Below are 15,404 nucleotides of genomic sequence, written 5' to 3'. Positions count from 1 at the left end.
AAAGATAGAGTCTCTGAGAACAGTTCTTAAAAATATACTCATTGTTTTCAGCAAAGTTGAGTGGACTGTCCAGGAATGACCCAAAGTATTTAAAATTTGTCACAGTTTCAACAGGTTGGTCATAGAGTGAAACCGGAACCACTTCCAGGTCGTTTAATTGGGTTTACCTCCTCACAGAAATGAAAAATTAATAACAAATAATAAAGACTGTGTGGTATTCTAATTTAATACAATTATGTTAGTTGTGTTACCACCCCCCGCCTCTAGAGGCAGTAGACTTCAGTGCCTCAATTAAGGAGCAGATTTAGAAGAAATGTACAGAATTTGTTAAAAACTGAGCTGAGCTGAAGTAAAAAGAGAGAGAAGTTCAAAAACATGCTGAGAGTGAAAATCCTTCCTAAAGGTGAAAATATATCACAGATTTCAAAAGAGAATAAAAACAGGAGGCCGCGGAAAATATTGGAAATAGCGCCCCCTTCACTTCCGGAGTGCAATGGTCCCATGTCCAAATAAGGTTTGAGACTGACAGCGGTCCGTCCCGCCCCTTCCTGTTGCTGCAGCGAGGTTCTTCTCCAACAACGACACTATTAATCGATTAGAACAATCCGAGTTAATAACTTATTGTGTTGTATAGACTATTTATAATTATTTATCCCCGCTGTGCCTTTGCTCTGCAGCTAGGGGGCAACCTAACGCGTCCCAGTGCATGATGGGAAGATAAAATAAACTGTTCCTTCAGCAGGAAGTGAGCCCAGCTGCATCTGGTTTAACTGGTTTAACTGGTCTGGCTGGCCAGAACTATTATAATTTATATGGATCTTGGAGGACCATCAGAACCATCAGAACCTTCCTGGACTGATGGACGGGCTGGACCAAGCAGACAGACTGATGCTGGTCCAGCTGTAGAACCGGACCAGAACCGGGTCCAGCTGATTCTTTTGCTTCTGCTGCTGATGTTTCTTCTCCATGTTTTGCTGTTTGTGTTTTTTGGGCCTGTGTTTGACCCGTAGTCGTAGTTCTTTACTCACAGTAGCTTCTGCATGATGATGATGATGATGATGATGATGATGATGGTGCTTTCTTCTTTTTTGTATCTTTCGATGTTTACTTTTTGAAACAAGGGGCGGGGCTTCCACTGGTGACCTAATGAGTGTACAGACTGAAGCTGAGCTCTGATTGGTGGAGCTGTTTTCTACTGAATACAATAATTTCAGGTCTGGGGGGGGGGGGGGTAGCTGTGTGTAAATGTGCCTGTAAATATCTGTGAGGAAGACCATGATAAAGATGAGTCTATCTCAGATTAAAAATGTGCTTTTATTGTGAAGGGCCACAGGTCAAACAGTTTGTATCATAAAAATAAAGTTCTAATTTTAATTATTGTTTCTTTGCTTTTATTTGTTCCTCTGCCAGGGCCGGTTCTTTGCTCACGCCGTCTGGGGCCCCTGGCCCAGTACATTAAACATTTCCTACATACTTGGCTTAATTAGTAAGTAAGCTAAATAAACTTATTTAGACAACCCAAATTATTGCTGTTAATATTTGACTGTGTAACTTTACGAACGGGGCTCTAAATCTCAGAACTGGTTCGCTTTGGTTTGGATTTATCCCTTCAGTATCAATAAAGACCAGCTACGTTTTCATGAAAGTGACAGAATCAGCTCCATTTGCTTGGTTGGGTTGGGAAATGTCTGGATGAAGAATCGTCTGATCAGGTTCTGGACGGGATAAAACCTTTTATATGGATCATATTTCCACTAACAGGAAGGAGACATCAATGGAAACTTTATGGAGATTTCTAGAGAGTCTTAATGTTCCACTGTGGAACAACAGAGCCATTCTATGTAGAAAATCTATAATTATGAACGACTGGTGGAATAAACTAATCTGGTCAGTTACTCATTTACTGGATGGAAATGGAGATATTCTGAGTTTGGAGGAATTTAACAGGAAGTTTGGAACTGATTGTTCACTAACAGTTTATAAGAAAGTTTTCTACAGGATCCCTGATGTTCTCATTCTGTCAGTAAAAACAGTTTAACTAATTTCTCCAAACGGAGCATCTGGACATTAGAGGTAATAAATGCAGCAACAGGTTTTTGAATCAGTTTTCAATAAATATTATGGAAGAACAAAACGCTCAGTTCTCTTACAAAATTTTAACAAATCTATGATTAGGAAAATTAGGTTATTTAAAATCACAATAAATTATTTGAAATTCCCAATTCCTAAATATAAAGAATTACATTTTAAAATAATTAATAACATAAATCCTTCAAATGAGTTTTAAAGAGAGAGATTTAAGTTTAATGTGGAGAATTGTGGTTTTTGGAAACAACTAAACATTTGTTTTATGAATGTAAAGAAGTATTAAACTTATGGGATCAACTTTGAAACTTTCTGTCTTCTAAAACAATAAATGTGGATTTTATTTCCTTAAAAACATTCAGTTCAGTTTATCTATCAAAGAAAAAAATATGGGATCTTCAGTCAATGTTCTAATTATTGTAGTTAAATATTATATCCAGAAATGTCTCTATGCAAAATGCTGCCTCTCAATCTCTGCTCTCAAAAATGAACTTTCCTTTTTTAAAAGATGCAGAATTTAAATGCAATAAAATCCCCTCTGATTGATGAATTTATTTTATCGTATATTATTATTTATTTATTTTATTTATTTTATTTTATTTTATTTTATTTTAGTACTTTGTTCTAGCCTCTTTATTGGATCTGTCAACAGCAGGAGTTGTGATATTTGTTTTTGTTTTTTTGTAATGTCTGTTATTGACGTGTTGTTTGAGATTGTTATTGTTATTCTTGTATATCCAATAAAAAGTTAAAAAATAAAATAAAATTCTAGAGTCTTTTGCCTTCCTGTTTTCTCTGATCTCACTTCCTGTCAGGACAAACTGACCCTCGGCCCCACATCCTCCACATCCGCCGCTGCTCGGTTCAGCCTGACAGGTCAGTGCGCATGCGCAGAGCCGGGTGTCCGGTGTCAAACCGAGCAGCTGTTGAGTTCGTTCAGGGCAGAACCGAACCAGCACGTGCTGCACAGCCTCTTTAACGGAGCGGACTCCGTCCCAAAGCCGAAACAGAACCAGGATCCAGACACCCGGAGTCTGATCCGGAACCAGCAGGAGAGCTAACGGAGCTAACGGAGCCGAACCGTCTGCTGACCGACAGGCCGCGGTCCGGTCCCGTCCGGACCATCTCCGCATTTCAGAACCTGCTTCTGCTGCTCCTCGGAAAGGTTCTGTCTGAGAACCGGCTCAGCTGGAAGACAGGAACCGGACATGCTGATAGGTAAAGAAGGCCCGACCCGGTTCAGGGGGTGGTACCGTGACTCTGGGTCCAGCCAGCGTCTCCACCAGACTCCATTAAAAACACTTTTTACTTTATTTCTGTCAGTTTGGATCAGCTGGTCCAGAGATGCTCCAGCTTCCGGTCTGGATCAGTTGACCCAGAAATAGTCAAATTCTGCTGTACTGCTTTCATTCTTAACCCTTAAATGTTCTGGTTCCGAGCTGCTTCTCTGAGGTCCTTCTTGGTCAGAACCTGACCAGGTTCTGCTGGGGTCCGGTCAGAAGCTGCAGGGCAGGTCCAAACTATGTAACAGCTTCCTGTAAGAAATGATGCAGAAATCCGAGTCTGATTAACTGACAGACTCTGGTTATCTTAACCCTGAACCGTCTGGTTAGTTTAATCTGGGTAATCTGGGGTTAATTCTGGTTATCTTAACCTCAAATATTCTGGTTAGTTTAATCCTGGATGTCTATATTTGAGTTTCGGCGTGGAGCAAAGCTGCGTTCCCGTGTTTTGTGGTTAAACTTTGGTGAAGCTGATCAGATCAGCCGCTCTAAATAGCCATGATGGAGTCACTCGGTGGTTTGATCCCCGACTGCTGGAGAGCCGATCTTATCTGATGAAATGTTTCAGTCTGGCATTAAGTTCTGTTCAGAACCCGAAGTCACCGGGTTCTGGTTCTGGTGGTGAGTGATGGGAACAAATTCTGACTCTTTGTTGTTTTTCTCAGCGGCTGTCGGAAGCTCCGCCCCCACAGGCAAGAAACGACGGCGAGGCAAGAAACACCGGAGAGTCCGAGCTGACAGCCGGTAGGAACGCAGATCACACAAACACTGAGGGGTGTGTCACAGCAGGAAGTGATGTAACTGCAGAGGGAGGGGCTTATCAGGGGGTGGAGTCTGCACATCAAAGTGAGTGAAGGTGGATCCGCAGTAGAAGCCCGACATGCTTGGGTTCTGAATGATTTTCTTTCTTGGTGTCAGTCCGACAGAACTGGGTCGGCTCACTGGAACCACACGTTGACCCGCAGGTCCGCTGACCCGCAGGTCCGCTGACCCGCAGACTAATGAGCCACAAATAGAAGCAGAAGCTGGATCCTGAGCCGGCGTGCAGCAGCTCCATGTGACATGTCCAAGCGTGGCCTCAGCAGCACCGAAATAGCCTGAGCGCGCTCACTGGGGCGACACACGAGCTGCAGACGCCGTGACATCACCTGCAGCTGTTTTTAGTTTACACTGGTCAGTCAGAGCTCATGGACACGGTCAGGACCGGGTACTGCGTCCCTCCACATCATCCCACACGTTCCCATGACGGACCGGGCTGAGCAGCTTCCAGCAGAATGATCTGCAGTTACCTGAGAGAACGTCGCCTCTGTTCCTTTATTTATTACACGTTACCAATAAATAAAGGGTTTTAAGGTAGAGCAAAGAACAGACTACGATCCTGCCTAAAGCAGATCTTGCAAAGGAGTTGTGTGTGTGCCCAGTTCACTGATACTAGAGGAGAGAGGTGTGGTTGAAACCTCCTGGTATCATATGATCAGACAGCCGGGCAGAGAGATGTAGGAGTCTGGGATATGATCCCAGGGCCACAGCTGCATCAGTCCTGGAGGTTGAATTGGACTCGTTTAGAAACCTTCTGCATAAATCCAGACTCTGAGATGATGGATCAAAATGGGATTTTCTGTTCCAAATGTTGCATTCTGAAATTGTTTTCCACCCTTAATTTCCTTTTTAGGCCTGAAGAGGGCAGTGATTTTCTGAAGACTGGTGATACTCCCCTCCAAATACCATTACAGAATGACCCCCAAAAAGACCAGCTCCCCCCAGAAGGTCCTGCCAACGGCACCGACGGGGAAGGTCCAGAGGGACCAGAGGCCGGCACACGTTCCCCCGAGAGATCCTTCCAAACACCCTGCCTTCAAGGTCCCCAGCAGTCCCTCACGTCCCAGATTCCAAACCAGACAACCCAGTCACCTGTTCCCCATAGCCCCCACCACATAAACCAGTCACCCCATTCCCATAGCCCCCAGTCACCACGTCCTGAAAGTCCCCACCAGAACACCCAGTCACCTGGTCCCCAGAGCCCCCAGAGCCCCCAGCATTCAGCACAGTCACCAAGTTCCCACAGTCCAGTTACTCAACCACTTCCTCCTCAGAACCCCCACCAGATGATCCAGGCACTGCGTCCCAGGAGCGTAAACCAGATAGCAATATTCACTCCAGACCCTGTAGAAACTATAATGCCTCCAGAAATTACTCTCAACAACTCCCAGTGCCCCAGACAATCATCTTCTGCTGCATTAGAAACCTTTGGCCAAAGTCTCAGCAAGTCACCACCAGATGTTAACAACATTACCCAGAATGCCTCAGCACACGGTTTTACTGAGTTCTTCCAACCACCTGCAACCTCACCACAAGGCGTTACCTCTGAGACTTCTGCAGTATTTGCACAAAACCTTGTTAAAGCTCCTCCCACTTGTATGTTAAGCCCCTCCCACTCCGACCCTTTCCTCCTGACCTCAATGACCTTTACTTCCAGTACCTCCTCCCACCCTCTGTGCTCCTCCTCCTCTCTCCTCTGCTCTCTGGATTCTCCATTCAGCTTCCCTCTCATGACATCATCTGCCCCATCTCATCTGGCTATGCCCCCTCCTCATCAGAGCCCGCCTCCTGTAGAGTTAACCCCGCCCCCAGCCCAGTTGCTTGGCTCTGATGATGAAGAGCAGGAAGACCCTTCAGATTATTGTAAAGGTGAGTCTATTAAAGCATCAGGTTTACTACTGACACCTGACCATCTTCTCACCTCTGCACAACATGACTACACAAAGTCAAATTCAATATGATGCAAACATTTTTGCCTCTCAAGTTGAAGAGAAACTAGGACAGTTGAGCCATGTACCTCTCTAAAGGGTTAGTTTGAATCTGTGAGAACTTACCAGTTATACTTCCCTGACTTGTAGTAGAAAGATGTCCCATCACTGACAGCTTGTTGGAATCTGTAAGCTAGCAGCCAGTCAGACGTACATTGTCCATTTTAATCGATGTCAGCCATTCAAACAACACAAACCGAACATGTTCTTGTCCTTTTAACTCTTCTTTACCCTTTGGGGGGAGGACTTCCTGGCAGGTTCCACCTTGGACAGGTTGCCAATAGAACACAAAGACCAGATTACAACCCTGCCTAGAGCAGGTCTTGCAGAGAACCTGTATGTATTCCCAAAACATTGATAGTATGAAGGAGAGAGAGGCATGGTTGAAATCTTTGGGTGGGGAAATTCTGGAGTCATATTGACCTCTAGCCACCTAAGGCTACAGCAGCATAGCTACTAAGATAGCTTAAGATAATCTAAGCCAGTCCCGTAGACTGATGGATCTTCTGGACCAGGAGAGGGCAACTCCATTGCTGGAGGACCACACCAGAGCCAAATGACCAGGTCATTAGCAGGACTCTGGAAAAGTTGACTGCACACTAAGGAGGTAATTCAGCCATTTGATTGAAGTGTGTTAGACCAGGGACACATGTAAAGGTTGCAGGACACTGGCCCTTGAGCATTGGAGTTGCCCACCCCTAGTCTCAATCCTTAGGCACTCTAATTGGAGTGCAACCATCTTAGAGCTGTCGGCCGATTGTCGGCCCATTTTCAAAACCTGAGAGATCACACATTAGCCGACAGAAATCCTAGGTAGAACGGTTCCATCGGGTTCCATCGGGTTCCATCGGGTTCCATCAGGTTCCATCGGGTTCCATCAGGCCATGCGGTGTCCAACAATGGGCACAAAATAATGGCTACAAGTCCAGTGAACTCATTTTAAAACCAGGCATTAATCAATGTAGGAGTGAACTAACGTGTAGTGTGAACTATTGCATCAGGTAGTCGATGTTCCATCTTCATAATCTGAACTCTTTTGGTTGAATACATATTCAACCAAAAGAGTGTATCTATCTTTGGCAGGAAATCACATGAATTATTATGTCATTTCCATTAAATCAGTGTAAAAAGGTCTTCAAACAATATTATTGTTTATCGCAATAGTTCTTGAGACAATTAATCACTCAGTAACATTAGTTACTGAGAAGTGAGAATTGACTGAGAGCAATCAGTAGGTCAGTCACTGCTAACACACTTTGTCAGTGTTGATGGATAGGTAGGGTTAGGGTTAGGGTTAGGGTTCTCATGTTCTCGTGTTGTCACTATCAGGTATTTGTGGATTGCCCTGTACCTGGAGACAAGTCTCACTTTGTGGTCTCTGACTCTCCAGGTGGATACTACCCAGTAAAGATCGGAGACCTGTTCAACGGCCGCTACCATGTGGTCAGGAAACTGGGCTGGGGACACTTTTCCACAGTGTGGCTCTGCTGGGACCTGCAGTCAGTAGTGACTTGTGTTTGAAAAGCGTGTTTGAACAGATCGACTCGTTTCAGACTCTCAATGTATGTTTTCTTCAGAAAGAAGCGCTTTGTGGCCATGAAGGTGGTGAAGAGCGCTCCTCATTACACCGAGACGGCTCTGGATGAAATCAAACTGCTGCGATGTGTGAGTATCTGATGTCCTGATCTCTACCACCAGCGGTTACTGGTTGCTCAGGTAACCTGTCTCTCTCCAGGTGAGGGACAGCGACCCCTCCGACTCGTACAGAGAAACCATCGTCCAGCTCATTGATGACTTCAAGATCTCTGGAATCAATGGAGTTCGTATCCTTGACCGTGAGCTGTCCGTCTGTCTGCAGGCTGTGTCCACCCGTCGTCCACCTGTCCCAGTAGTTTCCTCAGCCTCTCTCAGATGTCTGTATGGTTCTGGAGGTTCTGGGTCATCAGTTATTAAAATGGATCATTAAATCAAACTATATGGGACTTCCTTTGGTCTGTGTGAAGACCATCATCCGACAGGTACCTCCGCCACAAACGTGCAGCAAAATGTTCTTATTGAGGTTTTGCATGTTATGTTGCAAAAGGTCAGAACTTCCTGGTTCTGCCATAACTTGGACAAAGACAATATGGTGGTCACACTGTTGTCGGTTATATTTTTAGAACCATATGTTTTCTAAAGATACTTCCATGGGCGTACTATTCAAACTCTGCACTCCGTCTGCAAATGGCTCACATTTCATTGTCCAGACCAGGGGTGTCCAACACGTGGCCCGCGGGCCCCCGGTCGCCCGCCGAGCAAGTTCTACAAATAGCCATTGTCATTAGGGAGCACTGCCAACGAAATGATTTAATTTAATGTTTTTACATTGAATTGTTTATATTTAAATTTTTTAAAAGTAAATTATAAAAAAATTTTAAATAAATTGCTTTATGCATAAAACTGTTTTCTATGGTCAAAGTTCAGAACAGGTCAGACGCCTGCAGGGTTTTATCGGAGGGCGGCGGCGCCTGCAGGGTTTTATCGGAGGGCGGCGGCGCCTGCAGGGTTTTATCGGAGGGCGGCGGCGCCTGCAGCTGTACGGCTGAACACACTCTGTGAACCTTGAGATTTTCCTTTAAGTGAAAAAAGAAAAGAATAATTTCTGGATTTTTTATTATTTAACCCTCTTTACTATTAAAATTGTGGAGAAAAAAACCCGTCTTGTATGAAGCGTACGTCTGTGTGAGTCAGTGGGGGTCAAAGGTCACCCCAGAGCTTAAATCTTATTGGTCAGTTTGCTTTTGTTTATTTGAATGATCAGAGTTTGAACCTCCTGTAGTTCTAAGATCGGTTTGGATCCCGGTGGAGCTTTTTACCGGGTCGGTTCTGTTGGGTCGCCGGTTTATGAGCTTCTTTGATGTTTCCTGACCTGCAGAGCTGATGGGTCACCAGTTAACTGACCTCTGCTGCTCTTCCTGAGCGTGGAGCTAAAACTGAGGGTTAAACCATTTAATCTAGTGGAAACGTTCCCAATGAATCAAACATTGTTGCTTCACCTTCTGCTCCTCTGGACTCTGACACCACCTGGACCTGGAATCTACATCCTCCTCTGGACGTGGATCTACTGGGTTTATAGGCTTCACTTCCATGTCTTTATTATTTAACATCGTTTGTGTTAAAATAAAACAAAGTGTGTTCTGCTTCAGTGGTTTAGGTTTGTCTGGCTTTTGTGCTCTGGACCCGTGAAGTAGTTCCCAGTCTCTAAAAGGTTGGTGGCCCCTGGTCTAGGGTATCTATTGCTTACATTTCTCACGACTAATCCTTGATTTTCCACAATCCAAATGGATGCTAGAACCTTTGTTGAGCCCTAAGCTCCCTTTAGCAGCTTTGTGTTCGCCTCAAGTACACAGGAAGCTGGTCCTAGTCCAGGGCTGGATGGTCCTGGTTCTGGAGGTCCGGTGTCCTGCAGCTCTTAGAGTCTCTCTGGTCCAACACCCTGAACCCAACAGCTGAATCTTCTCCTCAGTGCAGTCGGGTTCTGCAGAGTTCTGCTAACGACCTCATTATTGGAGTCAGGTGTGTTGAAGTAGAGAAACATCTAAACCAGGGGTCTCAAACTCCAGGCCTCGAGGGCCCTGCAGTTTTTATATGAGCCACAGGTACAAAACTCTGGAATGAAATGGCTTAATCACCTCCACCTTGTGTAGATCAGTTCTCCAGAGCCTTAATTATTCTATTCAGGTGCAGCAGAGGCTCATCTAAAAGTTGCAGGACTGCAGCCCTCAAGGACTGGAGTTTGAGACCCCTGCCCCAGACCCTACAGGTCCTCCAGACCCTCCAGGTCCCCCAGGTCCTCCAGGACCAGGAGTTGCCCACCCCTGACCCAGTATGTGGGGGCCTTAACTCCGACGTGGTGATTAGGACTCCTTGACTACGTCGTACTCCGGCTGATTGACCGGTAGCCACTCGATGGTTCTGACCCAAACTCGGTTGTGTCTCCAGGTGCTGCAGGGACTCGACTACCTTCACACCAAGTGTAAGATTATTCACACGGACATCAAGCCGGAGAACATCCTGCTGGTTGTTGATGACGTCTACGTCAGGAGATTGGCGGCTGAGGCCACCATCTGGCAGCGAGCCGGAGCCCCGCCCCCTTCAGGGTCATCAGGTGAGGGCCAGCAGCTGATTGGTCAGGAGGTGCTGGAGGTGTATTTTAGAGTCAGAACTTCTCCCAGCCAGTCTGTCAGCGTGATTACTGGGACCAGTAACTGTGGGTTGTGGTTGAACTGGCTTCCTGTGGTTTCCTGTCTTTCCTTCACCTGCTTCTTCTAACTGAACCGTTTCTTCTTTCTGTTTCTGTCTTTCCTCCCTGATGGTTGCTTCCATCTGTGTGTCTCTAGTTAGCACGGCTCCCAGGGATGACGAGGTGAGTGCCCAGGTGTGACCTCTGATCGGTTAACTCTCTTTGATAAATCGATGCATTTTAGTGGATATAAACGTATCATGATTTCGATTCCAGTTGGGGTTTTGGTGAATGTTAGCAAAAACAGTTTTTCTTAGGTGGGCGTGGCCACAGTGACATCACGCAGGCTGGCAGCTGTTATAGCAGCACCTAGTGGCTGTCAGAGAAATGACATAGTTAGAAACTTCACCTTAAGTCCCAGGTGTCACATGACCTGCTTAGCCCCGCCCCCACAACCACACCCACTTCCTGAGGCAGAAAGTTATCAACACACTTTGAGTAAAACTAGATCTGCTTGGTCCTGCCTGGCCTCACCTGTGTGTGTGTGTGTGTGTGTGTGTGTGTGTGTGTGTAGATGGGGAAGTTGTCAAAAAACAAGAAGAAAAAGATGAAAAGGAAGGCAAAGCGGCAACAGAAGCTCCTAGAGGAAAGGCTCGTGGATATACAGGTAGACCTGTAGAATCAGTACTTCATGGACACTGCAGTGACGTAGCAGCAGCCAGTCAGATGAACATTAGTGCTTCTCTGTGTTTCCAGAGGATGGACGAGGAGGAAGGTCTACAGCAGCCTGACGATGCCGACCCGACCTGTGAGTAAAAGCAGCCTGTTGGACGTTAATGGTTTATTTCAGTCTGATTGGCTGCAGAAGAGCTTTAAACCCCACGCTGTGTCCCGACGCGCCCCAGGCTGCAGCATCAGGCACCCATCTACCCATGTCAGTTGTTGGATGGGCGCTACTGAAATGTCAGTTTTCCACCTGCAGATTAATATAGTTCGTTCGTTTGAACATTTGTTTGTTCTAGAAAGTTGTTTAGAGCTGTTTAAACCAGGAGTTGTCCATGTCAGCTGGTGGTTCCAGGTTCCTTTTTGGTCACATGATGCCTCCAGTTGAAGTCAGTCATTGATTTAGCAGCATTGCCTCCTACTGAGCAAACAGTGAGGGAAGACGTCCTCTCTGGTCAGACTGAGTTAGTCTGATATGTCGGTAACTTCTTGTTTTACACGGTTTGTCTGGGTATGTTTAAAGGTTGCTAGCTTAGCATTAGCATTTTGGTCCAGAATATGAAGACAGGACTTTGTAGGTCTGCGAATGTTTTGACCCTAGCAGATGTTGTGAGTTGCTTTCCCTGAATTGCCAGTGAATTGTTGCGTTGTCTTGTTGGCGACTCTCCTCCTTCCTGCTGCGATGCGTTCTGCATAAATGTCCATTAAACTAAAACACAGCAGAAATGTTTCTTCGTTCTCAGGTTCTGCGGTCGTCAACGGCAACACTTTCTGCTCCACAGCCAATCACAAGCCAAGCCCAGAGTCCAGCAGCTCCTGGTTGGACGACAGGTTCAGTGACCCCGCCCCCGGACGCTTCTCCAGCCCCGCCTCCGGCCTATCAGGGCTCTCCAGCTCAGTGATGTCAGCGACCTCCGAGTCGGCGCTCTCCACCCAGTCGGGATGCTCCAGCGGACGAGACGGTGAGACGTTCTGTTGGGCGTTAATCTGATTTGGTTCAGTTGTTACGATGCAGAATTAGAGCCAGATTAGGATTTTTTCTCTTTTTATTGTGTGAATAAAGTCCTGATTTTAGCAGAAGAAAGTCAGAGAATTATAAAAACAAGTTGATTCAACAAAGATTCGATTCATCAAGACTTGATGTCTGCAGTATTTTGGTTTGTAATTTTATTGTCGTACAACTTTTTCCTCGTAATATTTTATTCTGATAAAATTATTTTGTAAAATAAGGCTGACTACTGACAATAAAGTTAAAATATTCTGGCCAGGATTTTTCATTTTCTGGTGAAATAAACGATAATAAATAAAAGTTACATTTTCTACTGTCTCTGTTCTTCTTTTGGAGTCTGAAGCAGAACTTTGATCATATTGATTGAATTTATTGTATTGATGGTATTGATCACATTGATCATATTGGTCGTATTGATGGTATTGGTCTTATTGGACATTGGAAAGTGAACCTGTTTGGTTTTCTAGCTGCTTGGTTGGTGTCAGTATCAGACGGTGTAATGACGCTGACTCACCAGCAGGTGGTCAGCGATCTGATTGGTTGAGTTTGTAACCAAAGTTGTTCTCTTGTCGGCAGGATTCAGTTCGTCGGACTTCGTCCTGAATCCTCTGGACCCGCAGAACGCCGACCGGCTCCGAGTGAAGATCGCCGACCTGGGGAACGCCTGCTGGGTGGTGAGACATCTTCATCCTCTCCTCCTCCTGTGCAGCTCCGACCAATCAGACGGCTCCCTCTCTCCCTCACTGTGTCTGAGCAGCACAAACACTTCACCGAGGACATCCAGACCAGGCAGTACCGGGCCCTGGAGGTTCTGATCGGAGCGGAGTATGGGCCGCCAGCGGACATTTGGAGCACCGCCTGCATGGTGCGCGCACACACACACACACACACACACACACACACACACACACACACACACACACACACACACACACACACACACACACACACACACACACACACACACACACAGTCAATAACTTTCAGAAACTTTCTGTTGGATTTCTGGAAACTCCTCAGAATATTTGAGGTTTCACACAAACGGCTCCCCCTGCTGGTGAACTAGAGGAATAACAGTTTCAAGCATTTCAAAGGTTTTATTGGCAGCTCTCTGCTGCCACCACCTGGTGACCCCAGGTGTTTCAAATATTGATGTAATATTATTACTAGACAATTTGATAGGCTGGAAGGTAATAATAAAAATAATGCCATTATTATTATTGTTGTTATTATTTTTACTGTTATCCCCAGTGGAAACTGTTTATGAGGTTATTTGACAGTAAAAATATTTTTATGATGAATATAAAAAAATGAATATATATAATTATATATAAGTGGTTTTTATGTCACTTATTAATTAACATTAAACAAATTAAATACAGCAACGATATTCAACCCCTCCAGGATGTTGTCATGTTTTGCAGCAACCGTAACCTGGCTGCTGAAAATCACCGTCCCAAAAAGGCAAAAAAACATAAAACCGAGTCCAGAACCGAGTCCAGAACCGAGTCTGACCTGTTTTCCTCCTCCAGGCGTTCGAGCTCGCCACCGGGGATTACCTGTTTGAGCCGCATTCAGGAGAAGATTACACCAGAGACGAAGGTAGAGCAGCAGTACCGAGGCGGGTTCTGGTTCTGTACTTCCTCAGTGTGTTTAGTTGTGCAATCTCTCTGCAGATCACATCGCCCACATCATGGAGCTGCTGGGTCCGCTGCCGCTGCCCTTCGCCTTGTCTGGCAGGTATTCCAGGGAATACTTCACCAGGAGAGGTGAGACCCGCCCACAGGTCCCACCGGTTTCTGATCGGCTCTCTGATCGGCTGTTTCTCTCGACGTACCTGTCCAGGTGAGCTGCGGCACATCTCCAACCTGAAACCGTGGGGACTGTTCGAGGTTCTGCTGGAGAAGTACGAGTGGCCGCTGGACCAGGCGGCGCAGTTCAGCGACTTCCTGCTCACCATGCTGGAGATGGAGCCGGAGCGCCGCGCCACGGCGGCGCAGTGCCTGCAGCACACCTGGCTGCACACATAACACACACCTGCACACACACCTGTCTCACTGTGACTCGCTGACCCGTGTGGTTGGAGACGCCTCTGCTGATTGGCCGACTGGTCAGTGGGCGGGGCGAAGAACGGTTTAGCCCCGCCTCCTTTCTGAAGCTGACCGCCAGTCACACCTGAGGAAGACTCACCTGTCTGAACTGAACTGAGGTCCGGCTGGTTCGATGCTCAGAGACGACCTTTGACCTGGCCAGGTGAAAGCATCCAGATGTTTAGTCCCAGAATAACAGCTGCTGATCACCTGGACAGGTGAACTGTCAGAGCTGGAATTACTTCAGTGCTGCTGTACCTCATTTCCTGTTAGACTTCCTGTTTTTCCTCCTGACTTCCTGTCTTCCTTTCATACTCACTTCCTCTTCCTCACAGGAACAGGAGTCTTCCTTTAGGTTTTTGGACCTGAAGGAAGACCAGAAGAATCAGAAATTCCTGTCTGATTTCTCATCGGTTTTTTGAGTCGATCTAATTTATGAAGCCAGTCTGTTCCTTTATTGATCGGTCATCGAGTGATCGATTGACTATCCATCTGGCGATCACCTGATCAGCCGTCAGTCGATCAACCTGTGTGAGTTCCTGGTGCTGAACTTCCACAGATCAGCTGAAATTTGTTTTTGTCTCATTTTCCTGATTTTTAATAGTTTTTATTGATCTGTCACTTCCTGCTTATTGATTATTGATCAGTAGATAACGAGCTTCCACCTGTTCACCTGTTCTGATGACGATAGTGCCTTGAAACTGCCCCACCCCCTGCTGTGACATCACTGATGATGTCAGGGGGATGTTCTACCTGTTTTTGTGAGAATCTCACCTGGTCAGGTGTTCTCTGGTTTCAGAATACAAGCTGGATCAGTTCTGGGTTTACTGGGTTTGCTGGGGCTGAATCAGAACCGTTTGGACCTGGTGGTGTAGAACCGCTCGGTTCTCTGGGTTCTGGAGGGAAACCTGCAGCGGATCGGTTCATTTGGTTGTAATTTAACATGTTTCTGTGCTTTAATTAAACCTTTTCTTATGAGCATCGCTGGTTGTGAAATTATGTTTGATAATAATAATAAATGAAACGTTAAAGTTTTTCTCTGTCGGTTTTGAGCAGCATCAAATTCTCTGTCATGTTTTCTTTTTTTTTGCCCTACAGTTTTTCTCTGATTTATTCATGCTTGAAAATCCTCTAGTCTCCATGGTAACAATCCACCTGTGCAAAACGCCTGGGTGGACCTAGCCC

The 15,404-nt window shown here is 45.9% G+C and overlaps 1 protein-coding gene across 2 annotated transcripts; it reads left to right on the top strand.

Moving 5' to 3' along the window:
* Positions 1-2,885: 2,885 nt before the first annotated feature.
* On the top strand, positions 2,886-15,254 carry srpk3 (SRSF protein kinase 3). Of its 2 annotated transcripts, none has more exons than XM_044131358.1 (17): positions 2,886-3,303; positions 4,034-4,112; positions 5,041-6,056; positions 7,566-7,674; positions 7,753-7,840; positions 7,911-7,998; positions 8,087-8,193; positions 10,157-10,322; positions 10,555-10,580; positions 10,972-11,064; positions 11,154-11,205; positions 11,864-12,082; positions 12,706-12,803; positions 12,887-12,994; positions 13,662-13,731; positions 13,806-13,898; positions 13,975-15,254. In XM_044131358.1, the coding sequence occupies exons 1-17, from the start codon at positions 3,294-3,296 to the stop codon at positions 14,157-14,159; spliced, it is 2,607 nt and encodes an 868-aa protein (XP_043987293.1). In that variant the 5' UTR covers positions 2,886-3,293; the 3' UTR covers positions 14,160-15,254. The 2 variants fall into 2 exon arrangements, with proteins under 2 accessions (XP_043987293.1, XP_043987379.1); XM_044131444.1 differs by having other exon boundaries at positions 2,887-3,303; positions 11,903-12,082.
* The last annotated feature ends 150 nt before the right edge of the window (positions 15,255-15,404 follow it).

Source organism: Gambusia affinis, linkage group LG01 (assembly GCF_019740435.1).
Source record: "Gambusia affinis linkage group LG01, SWU_Gaff_1.0, whole genome shotgun sequence".
NCBI lineage: Eukaryota > Metazoa > Chordata > Actinopteri > Cyprinodontiformes > Poeciliidae > Gambusia > Gambusia affinis.
The sequence above is the reverse complement of the archived record's forward strand: the minus strand, read 5'-3'. Positions and strand labels throughout refer to the sequence as shown.